Source organism: Vulpes vulpes, chromosome 7, assembly GCF_048418805.1.
Source record: "Vulpes vulpes isolate BD-2025 chromosome 7, VulVul3, whole genome shotgun sequence".
Classification (NCBI taxonomy): domain Eukaryota; kingdom Metazoa; phylum Chordata; class Mammalia; order Carnivora; family Canidae; genus Vulpes; species Vulpes vulpes.
In genome coordinates this window covers 63,682,273-63,705,594 of record NC_132786.1, presented here as the reverse complement: position 1 = coordinate 63,705,594, position 23,322 = coordinate 63,682,273, and the positions used below count along the sequence as shown (strand labels likewise).

The following is a 23,322-nucleotide window of genomic DNA, read 5'->3' as shown; positions in this document are numbered from 1 at the left end:
TCCAAAGAGAAAGTCTCAAGTGAAACAGACGAAGAATAAATGGACTCAAAAGGAGAACAAAATATATTTTAAAATATGCGGGATACAGCTAAAACAGTGCAAACAGGACAATTTATAGTACTAAAATAACTACACTACATGGGGAAAATAGGAATTAAATAATTATCTAAGTTCCAACCTCAAGAAACTACAAGAAGTAAAGCAAAATAAACCCAGACGAACTGGAAAAGAATATGATAAACATCAGAAGTCAATAAAATTGCAAAAAAAAAAAAAAAAAAAAGGAAAAAAGAAAACAAAAGCTATATCTTTAAAAATCAATGTAATTGATAAGTTTCTAAAAAGATGGGGGGAGGGGAGAAGAGAAGAGAAGAGAGAGAAGAGAAGAGAAGAGAAGAGAAGAGAAGAGAAGAGAAGAGAAAGAAGAGAAGAGGACATTACTAATATTAGGAATAAAATAGATGTTATTACAGATTCACCAGTCACTAAAAAGAGCATAAGAAAATATCATGAACAACTTTAGACTCAGAAATTTGACAAGTTATTAAATTGAACCAATTCTTTGAAAACTACAAACTATCAAATTCAACCAAGATGAAATAGACAATCCAAATAGTCCTATGACCATTACAGAAATTGATGTTGCTATTAGGAAGCTCCCCAAAAAGAAATTTTCAGACCCAGACAGTTCCACTAGAGAATTCTACCAATCTTTTATAGAAGAATTAACATACAGTTTTTATAACCTCTTCTGTAAAATAACAGAAGAGAGAATATTTTTCAACTCATTAAATGAGACCAATGTTCATCTGATGTTAAAACCAGAGAAAGACAATGGAAAGAAGGAAAGAAGGGAGGGGAAAGGGAAGTGAAAGAAGGAAGGAAGAAGCTACAAACCAATATGTCTCATCAACCTAGATACATAAATCCTCAATAAAATGCTGGAAAATTTAACCCAATAATGTGCAACAAGAATTATTCTCCACTACAAAGTGGAATTGATTCCAGGCATGCAAGGCTGGTTCAATATTCAGAAGTCAACTAATGTAATCCATGGTATGAACTAACAAAGGACAATTTTATCTTCACATCAATTGACACATAAAAAAGTATTTGATAAATGGCAAGAATAATTATATTCATGAACTGGAAGACTCAATTCTCTCCCAATTCTTCAACAATGTAATGCAATTCCTCTTATAATCCAACCAAGAACTTATAGATATATACAAAGTTATTCTAAAATTTATATAGAATAGCATAGGCACTAAAACAGCAAAAAGGGCTAACTACCTAAGAAAAGCATACTCCTTAAATGTGATACTAAAAACACAAGTTATGGAAAGTTCATAAATTAGACCTCAGCAAAATTACAAATTTCTGATCTGTGAATATTTATATGAACAAGGTAAAAATACAAGTAACAGAGTGAGGGGAAATATTTGCAAAACGCATATTATATAAAGGACTATTATCTAGAATATACAAATAACGTTTTTGAGAGAGAGACAGAGATAGAGAGACTGAGAGCAAGAGTGTGAATGGGGAGGGGAGGTGCAGATGATGAAAGAGAATCCCAAGGAGGCTTTTGGGATTGAACCTACTGAGCTTAGAGTCTGAGTGCAGAGCTCACAGGTCATAACCTGAGCCAAAACCAAAAGTCGGACACTTAACTGAGTGCCTGAGCCACTCAGTGAGCACCCCAAGAATTTAGAAATAATTCTTTAAAAATAATGTTAAATAATCCAATCAGAAAATAAGAAAGAAATAACGACCATTTACCAAACAGGATGTACAGATGGAAAAAAAAAAAAAGAAAAAAGAAAAATGCTCAGCATCATTTGGAAGTTTCTTATAAAACAAAACACGCATCTAACACACAACCTGCGATACCAGTGCCGGGGATCTATCTGGGACAGATGGAAACACACTCACACTAAAACTTGTGCGGGAATTATAGTCAATTTGGAAGCAATGGAAGATGCTCTGCAGCGGTAGAGGTTAAACACACAGTGGCACCTCCATATCCTGGAATTTGAGTCAGTCAAGAAAAGGACAGAAATATCCTTCGATTATTTTTCCCTACCCAGGGAATGTTGCCAAGAGAAAAAAGACCGTCACAAAAGTCATACACCGTGATTCCACGTAAACACTACTCTTGCAATGATGCAGTTTTCAAGATGGACTTCAGAGTGGCTTTCAGGGTCAGGGAGGATTGGGGGGAGAGGGAGACAGACGTGATGACAAAAGGCAAATGAGTGAGATTTGTGAGATGGCGACCGCATGTGTCCTGACTGGTGGTGGATACAGGAAACGAACGCAGAATTTAACACACACACACACGCACACAAATAGAAGCAAGGCCGGGATAGTCTAAGATGGATGAGTTGGTATCAGGGTCAATATTCTGGTTGTGATGTTTGGTTATAGATTAAAAAAGGGAACAGTTATCACTTTGTGTTAACATCTCAGGTTCGGCTATCCATTGAGCAGTCTCCTGCCTTCACGACCCTAAGTTAGAGCTCTGCTTGTTTTCATGTAGCAAATGGGAAGACGATCTTCATCACAAGATCACCAAGGTTAAAAAAAAAAATTAAAAAAAAAAAAGGGGATCCCTGGGTGGCGCAGTGGTTTGGCGCCTGCCTTTGGCCCAGGGCGCGATCCTGGAGACCCGGGATCAAATCTCACGTCGGGCTCCTGGTGCATGGAGCCTGCTTCTCCCTCTGCCTGTGTCTCTGCCTCTCTCTCTCTCTGTGACTATCATAAATAAATAAAAATTAAAAAAAAATAAAAAAAAAAAACAAGATCACCAAGAGACAATGCAGGTACAAATAGGTCCAGTAAAAGACAGTTCAACCCCCCTGCCTCCTTCCTTCCTCCTTTCTAGTACATTCCATTTCCAAAGATGACTCAGAACCCTCTCTAGCCCTGCATGGTTCATGACATTAAAGCAGAAATAATAGCCATAGTAACATAATACTGTCTTCTTGTTGCATTATACTTCGAATGCTTTTAAACCATTTTTTAAATTATTATTAACCATTCCATTTCACACTTCCAGCAATCCTTTGAGGCTGAAAGGCGTAAGACAGGGAGCCAGGCTTCTTGCACTGTAAATGGATGTCCTGTATTGTTTTAAGTGCCCTATACCCCCCCAGAAGAGAATAACTTCGCCTCTGAGTTAATTTAATGTCAAAAACCCACAATATAAATGTGAAATGCTTTTGACTGATGATTCACGGAAAAGAGACCCTTAGCTCTTCGGGTTAATAGTGTGTAAGGGAGACATGCATTTCTTGGCTTCTTAGAGAAAGCAGCCACAGTGAGTCAATACTGCTGATATAATAATGAGCAGCACATTTGGAAAATGGTTCAGGTTGTTGGGGCCCCAACCCGGCTGGAATTCAGCCCACTCGACCTCCAGCAGGTGCTGCAGGTGAGCTGTGTTTCCCTTGGGACCTATGGATTGTCCTCTAGAGAAAGACTGCATCCAAAGGCAGCTTTGCTGGGGATCCCCAAGGTCCTGGATCGGCCTGCCTTCCCGGACACCTCGGAAACAGCTGGCATCCCAAACTTAAAACAATGATGTTCAGCAGTCTCTCTATTTCCCCTCTGATGGGATTATTAGGATAAAGAATCTGAACACTGTAGGGAATGGAGACAGAGTCCTGCTCTGCTCACCCTCTCCAGGGATCATAATGAAGGCTGTGTAGACTTACTGACCATTCCCCCGAAGCCCTTCCTGAATCCTACTACAACATCTGAATTGCAATAAATATTCCCTCAAAGAATCAGGTAAGAAAGCTCCTAGATCAACGGGCAGAGACAGGAAGGCCAAGATGGATACAGCCCTAGCGAAGGAGGTGTTGCAGTGGGGTCTGATCTGCGCTCTTAGATGCACCCCATGCAGAGGCAATGCCCTCGGGAGAAGGAGGATTCGAAGGAAAAGGGTCGTGATCACGTGATGCCAGACTTCCAAGAGCCTCCGGAATGGACTTGATTGCTGATCATGAAAACATGGGTTTTTATCAGGAAAGCCTGAAGTGGCTATCCGTATGTATGGGTGGGTCCCTAACATAAAGTGCTCAAGCTTTTCTCCAAAGCACTGCGAGGTATGTGGATGGGCTCCTCTGATAAAGTCAAAGACACATAAACACGGAAACATGTTTTTAGTGTTTGCTGCTGTGCGGCTGTTCCATGGGCTTGTAATGAAAAGAGAATGATGCCCTTCAGCTCAGGACTTGCCAGCAACAGCAGGGGGATGTGGCCACGTCCTACAAGGGCTGGGGCAGCTTCAGAAACAGATTAACTGACCCTAAGTAACAAGGAGTCCCCTTGGACTCAATCCACAAGTGTGACTGGGCGGAGGCGGGCGACCTGCTAGCGGACTTCCCCGAGGTTGGCTATGCATCCCCGCAGAGGCACAGACATTTAAAACCTATAACCTGAAATTAAACCAATCTCCTGGCCACCGATCGCTAATAACCGAAAAGGCCAGAGGGAACTCCGGATGCAATTCTTCTGCAAATTAAATTCAAGACAGTTATCAATATATATTCTTGGAGAGATCTCAAAAGAGATTCGTTAAGCAAGTTACTTAATTTTAAGCCTGTCCCTCTGTAAAAATAACCCGAGTAAATCCATTCATCTCTTGGGAAGATTAGACTATTAAAGGGGTCTCCTAAATTCAGTTGCTCTCTTTTTGTGTCAAGAATGTTAAGAAACTGAAAGGCCATTAACAAGAATTGGAAAATTGAAAACCGCATTTAGGATGAGCTGGTTAGGCTAGCTCACTCTCCACACTTTTCCTGAAAATCCAAGACTAGAATTACTCCCGTTCCACACCCGCCCCCCCCCCCAAAAAAAAAAACTATAATAACATAGTGAGCCTGAGGTTGTAAATACCAGTCTTGCATAAAGACGTTTCTTGGCTCGTATTTTATTTGAAATTTGCATCATGAGATCCAATGATTTTATACCCTGTCTGGTACAAAACTACCCCGTGTACCTGCCATCTCTCCAATTAGATTTTTACCTCCGTGCTGAGAATAAAGTCTAGCATATACATCCTCAAAAATATGTGTTGACGTTTTTCTCCAAAAGTACCTGATTCTTTGAAGACACCAGCTGTGATTCTATTTTCTTTCTTTTCCTGTAATTTTATATACTAAGGAAATAGATCAGTGGCTTCCCTTTTCTCTCTGCCGCTGATTAAATGCCCAGCTGATCTTTGCTACATTATGTCTCCCAAAGGGCATCTCAGTTTGATTCAGTTGGCTATTTGGTTTTTCATTTATAGATTTGAGCTATCGAGAGGAAGTTCTAATAACACTTATGTCAATGTAATACATAGTTTGCTGTTGCTCTCTTAACAACAAATTGCATTAAAAAATGGGTGCCTGACTTTAGATCTTTAATAATGGCCTAAGGGATTTTACATGGCATGACTTTGCTTGGTTTATATTTTGTGTTTTGCATTTATTTAAAATTTTCTCTCATTTGCTCTAGTGACACCCCTTCTTAAATTAGCTGTTATGGAAATAATAAAGCTACTTCACTTGTGGGCTACATTTCTTAGCTCTGCAACACTTTTACGTGCATTCTTTCATTTTGTTCCTTGCCACGGGCAGGGAAAGTTTATGATACGTATTTTATAGGCATGAAAACAGAGGTACAGAGAGGTAAAGTGACTTCCCTCAGGGTCGCAGAGGTAGTTAATAGCAGAGCGAGAGCCAGAAACTCCATCTCTGGCTTTCTGGCCCCGTCCCCGAGCACTCCGCAAGTGCTTCGAACCCCAATGTGGACCAAAGCCGGGTTGTGGGCGTGCAATCACAGGGCCAGCTTACGAACTATTCAGGCGTCTGGGCCCCACCCTGCGGACATCTGTATTCTTATAAACAGATGGGATTTTCGTCTAATAATTTGGCAAAAAAAAGAATATGTGGTGAGGCTGGGGGAGCAGGGACCTCCATATACTGCGACAGAATGGACTGAATAGAAACTTTTATGGGGATTGTTAGAAAAAGGTAGTAATGTAAATGAAGTCACCCCTGACCCCTGAAATTCACCTGCTGCAAATTTTCCCAAAGACATACAAAACGAGTGTGGTGAGGTGTTTGTACCAAGTCGTTCACTGCGCCGCTCTTTACAAATGGAAAGGGTGAGGTAGGCGGGGGAAGGCATAAGACAATCAATGGGAATCCCTTGAAAAACGTGCCATATCCATATGTAATAATAAGAAGCAGACACTGGAGAAGAATGACTGGATTTAAATACCTACGTATATCCAGTGTATACAAGTATTTACACATCAATGTACACGAGGTTTGCAGGTTGGAGTAAATCTGTTCATCATATTACGTCCTAGTTGTCTCACATATAAGGTCTCTAACGTACAGGATTGAGGTAAGGACCAAACGAGATAATACCTATTAGGCATTTAGCACAGCACATGATATATGAGATATTCAATGAATATTAGTATGCTATTACTAATGCTTTTGTTATAATTATCATAAATTGTGGGCCAGCAATATTATAATCATCAGTAGCAGTAGTAACTGATCCATAAAAAAAAAAAAAAAAAGGTAACTGATCCATAGGAAGACGAGATCGAGACACGTACTGGTAGGGAAAGATGTCCCATATATAATACAGGACAAGAGTATCGTCGCGATGTAGTCAGAATACGGCCCCACTCATTTCTTAAAGGCACCGACCGCATGTTCCTCTCCAGCACTTTTCCTAACTGTGGATCACCTCCTAAGCAACTGGTAGATACACAGCAAGTGAGTATAACAGCCAGTGCCGTTTCCCTTAGCAGAGTAGGATGTTGAAGGTACCTAGTAAGGAAGGGGTTAAGATACAGGCAGGGAGAGATAGGGGCCTGATTCCCCTGAGGAGCCTCACACCAAGGGCGATGGGGCCAGGCTCACAAGAGTCCCCCGGCCGGAGAGATGTTCTCGACGAGATATTCCCCAGAGAGGAGGGAACCTAACAGTCACCTTGTTTGTCCGAACTACGGACGAGACGTTTACATGACAGCTGCAAATCCACCTTGTCCGTCCTAAATGTTACAGATGAGACGTTTAGGAAGTTCCCTAGTCAGTTTCCTATTAAAGACCCATCATAAAGCCCTCAGTGGCCGCCACTTGGACCCCACGGACTCGAGAGCTTCCTGTCTTCCCTTCTGTTCTCACTTCCACTTGATAACCGTTCCTTCCCCTTCACCCTTTTGTGTCCATGCGATTCATTCCTCGACTCTGCAAGCCAAGAAGCCTGTCACCCTGCAACAGTAACAGGGGCGAGATCCCCCACAAATAAAAAGCAAACCTGAACACCATATTAGTAAATTAAAAAACAAACAAACAAAAAGTAGTCATGGGAGCCACTCCACGAATGGGAGCCAGTGAGGCCAGGAGCTCAAGCTGGTGGAAAAGCTGCTGCTGAGACATGTCCCTCCTCGCTGAAACCTGGATGGGGAATGATTTTCTCAGATCATGTTTTCAATTTGGACAGCAGGGGCCTCAGAAGGGGACAGACGTGCCCTCCACGCCCGACATCAGGGAGCAGGTAAAGGCATCCGGGGCACAGGTCGGAGGCCACACGGTGCCTCCTCTTGCAAGTGGCAGGGCAGGGATTCTTGGGCTGACTTTGATCATCAAGGCCATGATTGCATCTTTTTCAGGACTCTGGCCACCGACTGCCACGGATACGCAGCCAGCTACCCCAGCGCTATTACCCTGTAAGCTTCAGCGCGCCGTCCTGCAGGCTGCAAGGGCTTTTGCAAGACCTACAGAACTATTATAGAAAATACATCGTGGAAATACATCGCAAAATACATTGCAAAAACACTGATAATGTAATGCCACGGGGAAGTAGAGAGAGAGGGCTAAGAAGGAGGGGTTGCTCGAGAAACGACCGTTTCTATGTTCTACTCTTCCATACAGTCTAAATTTTGCCATATTTTTTCATGATTTGGGGGGGGGGGAACTAAAACAAATGAAATGCAATCCTCAATTAGTTGTCCTGTGAAATCAGATTTGGACGCCCCTAGCTTAGCGAGTATCCGTGCACACTGGCACAGCGGGCGCACACACTCGAGAAGAGACACTCGCTCCATACTTACACGTACAAGACCGTCCTGGTGTCGCCCACTTTGCCAGCATCGCCCACCGTAAGGGTGTCATAGCCTCGTTCCAGTTCAAACTCCTCAAACGCAAGCTTGATGACCTAAATAAAGCAAAGATCTTCATTTAGATTCACAGGAACTTTCTATATGCAAATAGAAATAGACTTTAAATATGCAAATATCCAGCTGTATTATAACGTTTTGCTCTTTAATTCCATTATATTTCAAACAACTTCAAGCTGCTTTTAAAAGTAAGTGTATGGATAATTGTATACGTTTGAAAACCCTCAGTTACAGAATTTTAAAGAGTTCAAAATGGCTATCACTCTAAAGATACTGATTATCAGCTGTAAAAGCGAAATTAGCTCATATAATGCGTTAAGTCAAATGTCTATAAATTTTTATTTTAACCTCTATGGTGGTTAGAAGGACCCAGAGATAACTTAATATAAGCAAAAGAATTGTCCATTAATTCTTTTTTTAGTATATCTCATACGTTTATTCTTTTAATATTTATTTTAATATATTTTGAGGACACCGAAACACTCTGAAATAAGTATTTTTAGAGTGTCATATGCAGATTTTATTTAATTAGCTATATTAACATATTAAGAAGATATCCCTAGGCTAGAAAGTTTTCCTCTCCATTTAACTTTGCAAAGCCTTGAAGCTTTATTTTTATAAAGAACACTGTTGTGGTGATTGACACCACATCAACCAGATAGGACCAGTTGATGTCTGATATGTCCATATAGATGTATCTAGAAGAAATGCTTTCTTCTCTGACCAATATTGTGATCAAGGAGGAAGAGACGTCATGAAACTAGGCTAGAATCCTGAGCTGCAAAGAGAATAAGGAATGGGGAGTTAGACAGATGATAGATAGAGACAAGGGATGAAGGTCATTGATAGATGATAGATATGTATAAGTAATAGGTAGAGAGATAAGAGACAGATGCAGATAAAAGTTTGATGAGAGATACAGAGATAGATCAATTGATCAACCAATAGAAAGATAAGGAGATAGGTGAGAGATGACTGAGATAATAGAAGAAAGTGAGATAGATAATCAATGCATAAACATAAATCACAGGTAGGTAGATGGATAGACAAGAAGATAGAAAAGATCGAAACATGAGAGGCCGAATCAGAGGCAGAAGACAGGCAGGAAGAACAGAAACCATAACACGGGAAATACATTTTGATGGGATCTATTTCAGAGTAGATCTGAGACTCCGGAATCTTGTAAAAGAGTATCAAATGCCCATTTGTTAGACTGAGAGGAAAGGGTACATGGCACCAGAAAGAAGGCGGGACCAATGCCCACCGTAATGCATGCGGTCCCGAGCAGGCCTAACCAGGTGTTCTTCCAAGCAATGCTAATATGGAATACATTATTTTTTCTATTTGAAATTCCTACTAAAATTAGTGTAAGTTATTATAATTTATTTTACAAGTCTACTTTTTCAAATTGCAGTGTTTGTGTGAATACATTATTTTAGCAATCCGCTTTGAAACAGGTGTAGAGGTTAGTAGCTGTTGCAAACCAGGATCAATATTGCATGTGAAGCTTGGGACCCGAGCATGGTTTTATTGTGTTTCTTTTTATTTTTTTTTTCTCTTTTTCTTTCTCATGGGTCTATTTATAAATGACTGTGGTCCAACAAGAAGAGAATAAAAGAGCTGAAGGATTGTCATCGAGAGCGGCGGGTTCACCCCCATCCCCTCCTGACGCCGGTACAGGGCCCCGCCTGTGGAGCACCCTGCAGCGCGGCCGTCATGACCCGCTTATGGCTGAGGATCGTGGCTGGACAACCGTAATGAGGCACACACGGGGGGCTCCCTCCATAACTGTGCTTTCATTAGGGGCGTAAAAATGACCATTTTGTGATTCTTCCAAGCCAAGGCAAAGGGTATGAGAGAGGCTTTTGTCCATTTTAGGCTCAACAATCAGCCAGAGCCTGTTGTCACAGGATGATGTGTATGCCATGCTATTAATGCTCCATAAAAAAAGGGAAAATGCACACCCAGTCTTGGGCAGACAACCTGTAGGGTGTCAGCATGGCATTCTGGAAATATCCTACTTGGTATTAAAACAGAAATACACATTTGTAATGAAGCTTGTCATCATTTCTCAATCAGGGATGGACAGAGACGCAAGTGAAAAATAATGCTGAGTTTATGCATCTTTAAAAAGATTTTACTTATTTGAGAGAGAACACAGAGAGAGGGAGGGAGAGAACAACTGCGGCAGACGGAGCAGCAGAAGCAGGGGGAGAAGCAGAGGCCCCACTGAGCGGGGAGCATGAGGCTCGATCCCAGGACCCTGAGAATCATGACCTGCGCCAAAGGCAGATGCTTAATTGACTGGGCCACCCAGGTGCCCCAATAAATGCATTTTTAATTACAATGAGATAGATAAGGTGTACGTCATGATGGTTCACGTATACATAGTGAAATGATTACAGCCGTCGAGCTAGCTGATCTCTGCAAATAGTTGTCGGAGTGTGCTGGGAAGCTCTACTGTCAGCCAACTTCCCTCTCTCAACACGACAGTATTGACTGCAGGCGCCCTGCTGCCCACTGTTTGAGCTCTCCGCTCACTCACTTACAGAACCACGACTCCGTACCCCTCGGCCCACATCCCCCCGTCCCCCGCTCCCTGGTCCCTGGTCTCCACTGCTCCGCTCACTGCTACCACGTCTGAGTTCTTTAGATTCCACAGGAAAATGAGATAAAGCACTGTTTTCTTTACGTATCTATCTCACTGAGCATGACGTCTTCCCGGTTAGCCGATGACTGTTACGAATGGAAGGATGTGCTGCTTTAAGGCTGAATAATGCTCCTGTGTGTATGTGTTTATACGCACAAATACACATTTGCTTTATCCATTCATCTGTCGATGGGCACAGGCTGTTTTCATATCTTGGCTACTGGGAGAATGAATGATTCTGACATATATTTGGGATTGAGTGATTCAGGGACCAAAGTGGCTCAGAAGTCAGGGGCGGGATAGAGGGCAACAAGTGGCTCAGTCTCCTGGGATTCACCAAATGCCTACTCTGTCCAGGCCACAGTGGTAGGAAGTGAAACAAAGAGGAGATGGACAAAGTTCTGGCTTCAAAAAAGCATACTGATGTCTACAAGAGGGTATTCGGATAAACAGAGTAATTTCAAAACCTAACTGTTACAGATATAGATTCCTTAGTAGACAAAATAGGAAGGAAAAAGAAAAATAAAAAAAAGGACACAATTCTGAGACTTTAAAAAATTTAAAACCCATGGGAGATAACTTGAGAAATGCAGAATAATTATAGAATTTAACATTTACAAGTAAAGATTTCTTAATGACAAGAGATGAAATCATTTACTTCTTCAACCTCCGAACAGACTCTCAGGCCATGAGAAAGAGATGCTACTCAGTGTGGACTTCCGTGCAATTTTAAAAATATATTCTTGGCATTTTGTAATATATATATATATATATATATATTACATATTATATATATATTTATATATAACATATATAATATATATCACATATATAATTACATATATATGTAATATAAAAATATATATATAATACATATATTTTTACCAATTTTCAGCATCTCACTGCTGTAAAACAGTTGATCTGAGTAAGTCCTCCTCATGAGCTTCCTTTTGTATTGTTAAGCACATCAAAACCCCTATAAAACACTACCCTCTGTTTAAACACTTCTAAATCTTCTAAAAATAGTGCTTCTAAAAATATAGAGAAGACTTGTTTCTCAACCTTTGTAAAAGAAATGTAATACAATATCTATAAAATACATCCTGGGGTGAGCTTATTCCAATATGTTTATCTTCTGGGAACAATTAAAAACATATTTAAATATTAATTACCTACATGACTCTTCCATATCTCCCCTTGTCTGTGCTTCCATTTGTTCATTAATTCCTCATTTATTCATATATTCAAGGCAAATTAACGTCCCGGCCCTCTATCATGAACAGGCTTTGTGCAAATCTTTTCATTTGTATAAGTACATTTTAAACACACTGTTCCCACCACTCAGGCTAGCCCTGTGCTTATCAACAAAGGGTCTTCTTCAAAGAGCAAGGTACTTAATCAATTGTTCCTAATGCTAAGTTTTATCAGTACAAAAACACATTTCAAGATGAAGCAGAACCATTTAAATCAGGCAGCAGGTGCTGTTGTAATTTAAATTAGCATTAAAATAGTGACGGGAGGGCTGGGGAGATGGCCCCTTTCCCTTTCCTGATTCAGGCTCCCTCTTCTGACCCCAGGCTGGACAGAGATGGCCCTGACGCCCAGAGGGAGACGGTAAAGGGAACACGGAGCAACCCCTTTTATACACACATCTGTGCATGTGTCTATGGACTTATTCACCTGGATTGTAGAAATGAATGACGCCCTTTCACATGAAAGACTGTTGAGTAAATTAAAGCATAAAAAGTGATTTATTGTTAGTGTTAAGTAAATCTGTATGTGCTATCTCTGTCTTATTTTTTAATTAATAATAAGACTTGGAAGGAAAGAATTGCCAAACTGACATAAACCAAGTGTAATATGGTTATGCATTGTTTTACGTGAAATATGACAGACTGGAGATGCCAACAAATACAAGTTTTTAGGTAGAGCACAAAGGATTTGTGGGACCTCTGAAAGACCCGGTATGATACTATCATGGTGAGTACATGTTTATTTTTTCAAACTCATAGAATGTCCATCACTAGGAGTGAACCGTAATGTAAAAAAACGGAATCTGGGTGATGGTGATGGGTCACTGTGGGTCCACCAGTTATGACAAATGTACCATTTGGTGGGAAGTCTGACAGAGGGGGAGGCTGCGTGCGTGCACTACGGGGTATACGAGAAATCTGAACCTTCATCCTGATTTTGCTGTGAACCTAAGACTGCTTTAAAAAGTCTTTAAAACATACAAGTTTGTTTCCTTTTAAAGAAAGAATAGAATCCTTGTTTCTTATAAAAGGGAAATCTTTTTTTTTTTTTTTTTTTTTTTTTTTTTTTTTGTCTGATGGGAACATTATTTTGTCATCAGAGTCTGGATAATTTATTTTATACAACTAAATCAAAATGAGCTCTACTTAAAAAAAAAAAAATCTCCAAATCCGAAGAACCTATATGTAATATTTCCCATACAAGTCACTTGCTTTAATTCTGCTAGGGGGGTGCACACCATTTTTCTACCTAATTATGCTTCAGCATTCTTAATAAGAAAGCAAGTAGAAATTTAAATAGAAAAATAACAAACAAAACGTTTTTTTTTGTTTTTTTTTTTTCCTTTTTTTTTTAGTTCTTCTGCTAATACCATGGCCTATGACCCGCACTGTGATGCTGCGAGTTCATCTGTAACTCCGGCATATCTCACTACATGGAAACAGGCTGGACTGGACTCCGTCCTCATGGTAGCTGTAAAGTAAGCAAAGTCTATTCCCAAATGGTTCCCATCTCTGCAGCACCATCGTGCAGCCAGGGTTCGCACGCTCGGACCGGGAAGTCCAAACGCGCAGCAGAGCTAGCAGCAAGGATTAAAGCTAAAATGTTCAGCCACGCTCTTTCAAAACTGCACTGTCCCGAATGTTTCGGCTACGCTGGCTCTCTTCAGTGGGGCTCAGAACTTCTCCGCAGCTCGGCCCCTTTACGAGCTCGCATGATACTGCCAACGGATGGGATCTGCCTGCTGCTGGAAGCAGGAGCCGAAGGTGACACACTCATGAGCATGAATGGGTGTTCCTGGGGGCTCCATGTCCCACCCTGCAGCTCGCTGCCCAGGAAAAGCAGAAAGAAGGGCAACTGGTTCCCTCAAGGCAGGTCTTCCCTTACCCTTTCTAGAAGTTTACATCTCCTGGGCAAGAAATAACTCCTCCTTCTCCATATCCTGTTTGCTCTAAGTCTCTCCAGAAAATTCTCTGGTTGGATGATCGCCATGAGGGATCGTCCCATGCAGGTCTGTGGTACACATCTGCCTTTTAAAGTATTTATTTGTTTAAGACTGAGACCTCAATTGCACTCCAAAAATCAACTTCCTCAAGCCTTTTTTGCGTGGAAAACACAAATGGGGCAGCCCGGGTGGCTCAGAGGTTTAGCACTGCCTTCAGCCCAGGGCCTGATCCTGGAGACCTGAGACTGAGTCCCTGTCGGGCTCCCTGCAGGGAGCCTGCTGCTCCCTCTGCCTGTGTCTCTGCCTCTGTGTGTGTGTGTGTATCTCTAATGAATAAATAAATAAAATCTTAAAAAAAAAAGGGTAATAAAAAAAGAAGAAAACACAAATGTGCAAACACACAAACACACGTGCACACTGCTTTCTGAAGTAAATAGAGCCAAAGGTGCTCTCCCAAATACCAAGGAGTCGTCAAACCCCAGCATATCATAATTTTTGTATTAGCACAGCAGGATCTGCTCTTTTCATGCTAAGATATGACGAATCACATATTTATTCTCAGAAGCTCAGCTGACAGGGTAGTTTCGAAAGACGTGCCAAGGGTCAAAGAACGTCACACAACCTTGGTGGCTGTGTGGAAAAACTGAAACTCCAGGTATTTTCAAAGAGGCCAGAAACAGAATTCCTATACTTTCTGTGGATACAGGCTTTGTGACAAAATAGATGAGTTACATACTATTTCGTCTCACCATTAAGTTAGAGTTTGTCATTTATGTTTTAGGAAGTATTTGTCACAAACATTATTCAAATAAAAAGAGATTTCTTGATATCCCTAAATAGTTACAAAATGCTGGGTATCCATATCTGTACCTGAAGGCCAATGGAATTAATTTTTCTCCTACGTATGTTCATGCTTTTGATATAATAGCTTGTCCCTAATTATTATTATTAATTTTACCATAATTTATGGTGAATTAAGAAGTCATCATATTCATATAAACCTATAATTACATTTTATGTTCTTTCCAATCTATAATATTAATAATTTACACCTAATGGTAACTCCATGGGGATATACATATTATTTGCTAAGTGAGAAGACCTTTAATATATTTATATAGGTTAAAAATATGTATACAATGGAATATTACTCAGCGATTAGAAACGACAAATACCCACCATTTGCTTCAACGTGGATGGAACTGGAGGGTATTATGCTGAGTGAAATAAGTCAATCGGAGAAGGACAAGCAGTGTATGTTCTCATTCATTTGGGGAATATAAATAATAGTGAAAGGGAATATAAAGGAAGGGAGAAGAAATGTTGGGAAATATCAGGAAGGGAGACAGAACATAAAGACTCCTAACTCGGGGAAACGAACTAGGGGTGGTGGAAGGGGGGAGGAGGGCGGGTGTTGGAGGGGAATGGGTGACGGGCACTGAGGTGGACACTTGACGGGATGAGCACTGGGTGTTTTTCTGTATGTTGGTAAATTGAACACCAATAAAAATTAATTAAAAAAATATGCTTATATCCATAAATAATGGATATCAAAAGTTGTTATATAATAATGCAGTATAGAAATTCTTTTTTAAAAAATATTGCATTTATTTATTCATGAGAGACACAGAGAAAGAGGCAGAGGCACAGGCAGAGGGAGAAGCAGGCTCCATGCGGGGAGCCTGATGCAGGACTTGATCCTAGGACCCCAGGGTCATGACCTGAACTGAAGGCAGACTGTCAACCATTAGGCCACCCAGGTGTCCCCAAAATACACTGACTTATTCAGCAAACTGAATGATTACAATCTCACAAAATATTTTAAGTAAAAAAATGCAAAGCCCAAATTATCCACCTACCATTTTCCATCAAAGTATTCTGATAGGAAATGCATAGTAAATAGGTATTTTTATTGTCCTCATCCTGCTTATGTTACTAATGTGGAAAGACAAATTATTACCAGAAGCATATGAAGGCATTATATATAATAAATCACACTTTTCTTAATTTTCCAAAAATTCCCTTCTCACTCATTCACTGAACACACCAACTAGGGGTTCTGCAGGTTGGGTTCAGCCATGGGTAAATGAGCTCGATCAGGAATAATGGTGGCTGGGCCTGAGCTGGTGCTGGGGATGTGGGGGAAGGGGCAAGTCTTTGATATATGTGAGTTGTCCATAGAGTACGATGATGGCATAGCTGATGGGAATTACTAAAACACAGTGATCAAATATAATTATTATTTGTTTTTTTCTTAGGCAAGGACGTTTTATCATTGTGCACGGAGGGGATAAAATTTGGGTAGAAAAATAAGAGTTTTCTTTTTAATGTGATAAGCTTTACATGACTTTTGGACATTCCTAGATATTAAGTAAAATCAAGATGCCAAGTGCCCATTTAGACATAACAGTTGAGAACTATGGAGAGACTGGGGACTAGAAGCAAACTGGGTAACCATTAACCACAGAAAATGATGAAAGTGGAGTAGCCAAGAGTAGGGCAGTAGAGGATAGAGCCTTGGACTGCCTGATGTGTGGAGTCATGACATTGAGGAAGGATGCATTAGAAGATCCTGCAGTAGAGGGACCTAAGACCAGTTTTGCTGTGGAAGCACCATAAAACTGAAGTTCTTGAGAAGGAGGCAGTGATCAAATGGGTTGAATATGCCTGAAAACTTAAATAGAGAAGGACACAGATGAGACCCATAGTTTGGCTAGATGGAGAACACGAGTGACGACGACAGGAAAAAAATCTCACCATGGCAGGGATGGGAGATGTGCTGGAGTATGCAGTTGGGAGACTGAGAGATAGAGAAGAGAAGAATAGGACTATGGAGATCTCGGAGTACTTCCCTAACAAGGGTGAGCAGGATGAGGATGTGTCTCCACGGGCAGATTTTGTTTTTAAGATGGAAAACACTGGAATGCACTGCACAGTGATGATTCAGTGACCTGAGATATAAATGATTTCTCAGGAGAGAAGAAATTGTTGCTACTTGAATGGAAATATGAATATGTCTTTGACTTTACTTGGATACACACTAATCCCCACAATGTAAAGGAAAACCACATTGAGTATGAACATAGGTGGGGTGATCTGGTGGCAGGAAGATCATGGCGTTCAGGGCCCTTGGCTCATAAGTTTTCCATAGAGGATGAGGTGAGGTCAGCAGTAGAGTGCAATCAAACGTTGAATATAGAATATAAAAAGACTTAAAATATTAATATAAAACAACGTCTGTCTTCAGAAGTGGAAAACAAAAGCAAAAAAAAAAAAAAAAAGAAAAGAAAACAAAACAAAACAAAAGCAAGGGAAGACAAAGGATTTATTTTGCAATTATTAGTGGAAGATGTGGAACTCACACTGGGAACTCCTGAGCCTTGATTTAGTATTTTTTAGTTCTTTGTTTCCACATTCATATATAAATGAGGAAGGTTTAAGAGTAGAGATTATAAAATCCAATTCCATTTTCAAAAATATTTTTTCACCTTTCTTTCAACATACTCATTTTAAAGTATTTCGTCAAAAATTTTGGCCTACTGTCATTCTGTCTTACTTTTCTGATCACAATCTCGAATGATTTAATACAATACAGATTCAGCAATTATTTCCTGTATGGCTAGTTCACACACACCATGTACACACACATACCACATATACACACCCACAGCACATACACATGTACATTGTGTTTCCTGAGTGAATACAAACGCCTTACTTTTTATTTGCCCTTTGTTGTTTTGATGTTCAAAATTTATTTGTTTTCTCTGAAACTCTTGTTTGTGCCAGAAATTGCAATGATAGGAATAGATAGGCAACAGAAAAAACATTTTTAAAATTTTCCAAGATGCAAAACTCATAGCACAGAATAAATAAGTAAAAAACCTTACATTTTGGAAGAAAATAATATGCAAATGCCTTAATTACTGTTGATTTGAAGTCAACAGGATAGGGAACGAGAACTTAGAGCACAAAGATAGGAACTCCAACAAAAAGAAGCTATATCTGATTCACCAACTATAAATTATTTATTAGAAGAAAGTTTTTCAAACTGTGAATTTCCTGGAGAACATGGTAACACATCTATATCTGGAAATTATTAACATGACTGTCAAAGCAATTTATTACAAATCATAAAGGAAGGTTCACACTTTCTTATGAAACAAAAATTATCAAATTTTAAAAATATGTTTTAAGCATTTTAGCCTGAGGTTCTGAGGAACAATCGTGAAACAACTGAAAAAACACAATTAGTTACAGAGAGACATCTTGTCCAAATGTACATACCATCAAGACCAGATAAACATACATCTAAATTTCCCACAGAAAAGTACAAATAAGCTTTATATCTGCAAATAGCATTCAGGATTTGGTTCCAACTGAGAAAAAGAACCTTAAAAGAAATAACTTAGGAGAAATTTATTTCTGAGACATCCTTACTTTATATCTCGCCCCTCATATAAATACTAAAATCCTGGGCAGCCCGGGGGGCTCAGCGGTTCAGCGTCCGCCTTCAGCCCAGGGCGTGACCCCGGGGTCCTGGGACGAGTCCCACATCGGGCTCCCTGCATGGAGCCTGCTTCTCCCTCTGCCTGTGTCTCTGCCTCTCTCTCTCTCTCTCTGTGTCTCTCATGAATGGATAAATAAAATCTTTAAATACATACATACATACATACATACATACTAAAATCCTTTAAAAACTACAACTCCACGCATTGCTAGTGAAAGGGGGTTCCTAGCGCTATTTCAAAGGTAACCTGCTCCTGTCCCCCCTGCAAACCTCCTCGTGCCTGCCGGGCCAGGCCGCATGCTGCCGCCGAGCTGAGGGGTCCTGCTATCCCAACCTCAGGAGTCTATACAACCAAACAAAACTGCATCCGCTTTGGCACAACAATTCCTGGCTCCCAACCCAGAGGAGCTTCTGTCTACACACCTCCCGCCTTATGGCATAGCATTGTGCCGCTCTTGAGAAGTGTCTTGGCCACACTGAGGTGTGGGTACCGGGGACTCGTAAGGAGTAAAGAGACATCTGCAAAATTTCCAGAAAGCAGCACGTCTGGGGGTGTGTGAACATGACCGAGGTGAACATTACAAATGAAATCCCTCAAGCAGAAATCATCAAAATGCCAATAAAACTGCCCAAATACAGAATCCTCGTCGTACAATGACAAAGACCAACCAGCTTGCCAGGGGAAGGAAGCAAACTCAAAGCAGTGATGGAGGAATATTAAAAGTGGTTTATGGTGTAAAACGAGAGAACAAACCAACGAGATCCCCGAAAGAGTTCTACTAGTCCCTGAAATGAAGCAAGCAAAAACCACAGAGTACTATTTAGAAAATGACTGAAATATATTCTCAGATGCAGGAAAGAAGACAGCGGTTTATTAAAAAACAGAGAGAACTGGGAATTTAAGAATACAATACAATAACCACGATAGAAAAAAAAAATCAGGGCATGATTAGATGTGATGAAATGCAGAATTAACATTTACCGAACAACTGAAATCTATCAACCGAAGGTACGTGCAGTAAATGACCTGGAGCTTTGAAGGTCTAAGAGATGAAAGAATTGCAAGAGAAAATTATAGATCTATAGATAAAAGCAGAAAATATTAAGTTTGCCAAGAAGTATCTGGAACAAAGGGTGCCAGTCAATAATTAAAAAAAATAATAGAAGGCACATTTTTTGCAGCTGATAAAAGCATTGAGAATGGAGTGTTGCGGCCCCACTTACACAAAAGAAAGCAACAAGAAAAAACTAAGGCATGCATCTCCTGTTTAACTCTGAGATAACCAAAAGAATCCCACACACAAACCCAGAAGAATGAATGGCTCATATTTGAAGAAATGCAAATGAAAGTAGCTTTGTTTTCTTTCCAACACACAATTAAACCCTAACAATGATGGATCAACAAGATTGCAAGTCCCAGATAAAAAAGAAAAAAAGCTGTGCTTTTTAGCATGTTTGTTTAATGAAGACGTTATTTTATGTGAGAAGGAAGAGAAAAATCTTCTACAGATTTGTAAATGTCTCAGGTATTTTATTAACACACTCTTGACCTCCATCCTGGCGGAAAGACACTTCCAACAACAAGATTGATTTTAAGGAGTGAGCTAAAAGATATTCTGCTTAAATAGAATAATGATGATGTAAAGGACGTTCCAAAGTTAGAAAAGAAAGGGGTGAGTTGATAAAAATAAAAGCACATATATTTATTTTTACATATTAAATAACAGACAAGGTGGATGCTTGGGTGGCTCAGTGGCGGCCCAGGGTGTGACCCCAGGGTCCTGGGATCGAGTCCCACATGGGGCTCCCTGCAGGGAGCCTGCTTCTCCCTCTGCCTGTGTCTCTGCCTCTCTCTGTGTGTCTCATGAATAAATAAGTAAAATCTTTTAAGACATATATAAATAAATAATAGACAGGAGAAGACAAGCAAACCCCATCTGCTCCTGGGGTTGAGCCCTGTGGCCCAGATGTGTCCTCCCACGGAGGTGGCCTGTCCCAGAGGAGTCGAGGCAGGAGTGGCAGTAGGCAGCTGGGACTCTACTTCTACAGCTGCCCATCCCGGGTCCAGCGGCCAGGGAGACGCTGCCATCCCAGTGTTTCCCTATCTACCCTGGTGCTAGAAGCAGACGCTTCCCCGGCCGTCTCAACGTGTTCAATTCCCACTGCTGCTCACCCCGGTCTCCTGAAGGCAACAGGAAGCTTGCGATGCCTTGGGTTCTACGAAGTGTAAAGCAGACGGAGGGGTCCAACCTGTGCAGAATGGGGAGGTAGATATAGGAAAATGCCGATGTCCCCACCTTCAGTTACCATTTACCTGCCTACAGTCCTGCTTCAGATCAAGCTCTACCGAGCAGTGGTGAGGCAGGTGCTCTTAATTCTGTATGTATTTATCCATTGTCTCATGTATTAACATGTTCCATTCATTCACTCATCTTTCTTGCATCTTCACTTGTGTCTATAAATATTTCTCTTTTTGGCAAGACCTCTCTACAAACATCCAGATTTCTATCAAGAGAAAAGGCAGAGCAAGCAGAAATAGCCAGGGATGGATATTAGTTTAAGCTTCAAACTAAGACTTGAAGAGTAATATATTATTTGACCCTGTATATCTGCCTTGATGGAAAAGAAAGACAAAAAATTCCCCTCTGCTGTGATTTTTATGTCTAATCATTCATGTTTTAGTTCCAGTACTATACATACTTTTCCTTTTTCTAGAAAGTTCTTTGCCATGTCCCTGGGCACAGCTGGCTCCCCCAACTTGAGTAAGCTTTTCTCATGGAGTCTTTGTTGACCTCCCTTTGAGCACTGCCCTTACTCTATCTTCTGACGGTCATGTTTGTGACCTACTTTTATTCCCCACCCCCAAAATCTGAGATTGATCTATCATCTATCTATCTATCCATCCATCTATCTACCTACCTACCTACCTACCTACCTATCATCTATCTATCTATCTACTCTCTGCCTTTCCCATTGGACTGTAAAATCTATGAAAATGGGAGTCGTTCTGTTTTCCCCTGTTCACTACTGAGTCCAGCATGGTATGTGGCATGTGTTAAGTGTTCCATAAATATTTGTTGAATCAAATATTTGTTGAATCACCTACCTTTCCCTCTTGTACTACCATTTAGTCTAAAGAATCTAGGACTGTTATGTATCTGTAGATTCTTAAACCCCAAAGTTGAAGAGTTTACATCAGTATAAACCAGAACAGCAGTAAAGTTCTGTGAAGCAAAGTCAGATGGATGCACTTCGTAATAAGGGATAAAGATCACACTCATAAATATCATGTAGCCTTCCTCCTTGGCATCTTAGAGTATTTTTTTTTTCTTTTTCTTTGACTTATGGAATTACCATTCATTAAGGATAAGAGTAGATTACTTTATGGCCATACCTAACCTAACCTACTCCATATAAGAGAAGAATTGTTAAATAGTAAAATATTTACTCAGAAATTATTAATTAGTTCATCATACTGATAAGATTTCATCAATAGCTCAACTTTCCAGTCTCATTGGAAAAAAAAAAAAAACTACAAAAGAATAATTCTTGTTATTTCACTTTCTTAAATTAGCAGAATGAAGATTTCTTTTAGTTGTGATACCAAAGGATTCCTTCTGTTACTACATAGGGAAACTAGGGCGATATTATGCAATAGTGATCAAATCTCCAGAGAATAAGTACATTTCATATCTGCTCACACATCCTGGATGTATACATATTTTTTGAAAAAAATGTTTTAAACCGTGTTTATCATTGTTTGTCCTATAGCTACCTGTACAAGATGACACTGATTTAGAACGATAACATTTATTTCTGTGGTAATATGCAAATGATAATAATATTGGGATTATGTCAAAAACTGTATTCTATGTATTGCAAATGATGTTTTTGGAGCTGCAAGCACTTATTGAGGCCACTTGGAGGCTCTGCACCTCATCCAGCTTTAAATACTGGCTTTGCAATTGACTGGCTGTATGATCTGCGGAAATAAACTCAATTCCATATTAATCATATCAATCTTATCTCACAGGTACCATAGGCGTAATGGCACCACTTATCTCACAGGATTATTATCAGGAATAAAGAACGAATGTTCATAAAGCACTTAAAACAGTGCAGGGCGCATGGTAAACATACTATAAATGCCAATTATGCTAATTGAAACGTGCCTGGGATCAGGCAGTGGCAACAGCCTACTTATTGTCCAGTCCTCTTTCACTTTCTTTTTATTGCACATATCTTTAACTATCAGGCTTTCTTCTTTTTTTTTTTTTTTTTTTTTAATTTTTTTTTTTTATTTATTTATGATAGTCACAGAGAGAGAGAGAGAGGCAGAGACGCAGGCGGAGGAAGAAGCAGGCTCCATGCACCGGGAGCCCGACGTGGGATTCGATCCCGGGTCTCCAGGATCGCGCCCTGAGCCAGAGGCAGGCGCCAAACCGCTGCGCCACCCAGGGATCCCCAGGCTTTCTTCTTTAAAGTAAGTTCTATCACACCACTCTTTCTTGAAAATCTGCACTATCTCACTATTGTCTATATAAAGTTATTTCCCTCCCATGTATTTCTTGAAACAGAATACATAGACCATCTGCATCAGTACTTTCTATGCGTGATTATTAAAAATACAGATTCTTAGACAATGTCAAGACGCTACTGCACCTGAATTCCCGGTGGATGGAGCCCAGAGAAGGTGCATTTTAACTGCTTCCTCTGTGATTCTTTGACATAATTAAATTTGGGAAAACTGTCCTAAACTGACTTAAAACCTG

General features: G+C 40.3%; 1 protein-coding gene across 2 annotated transcripts in view; it reads right to left on the bottom strand.

The window, feature by feature from the left end:
- Positions 1-23,322, bottom strand: part of CSMD1 (CUB and Sushi multiple domains 1) — a 1,871,666-nt gene that overhangs the window by 429,067 nt on the left and 1,419,277 nt on the right. For both annotated transcript variants that reach the window (XM_072763911.1, XM_072763912.1), the window contains exon 11: positions 8,129-8,232. In XM_072763911.1, the coding sequence (XP_072620012.1) occupies positions 8,129-8,232 (104 nt within the window). The remainder of the gene's footprint in view (positions 1-8,128; positions 8,233-23,322) is intronic.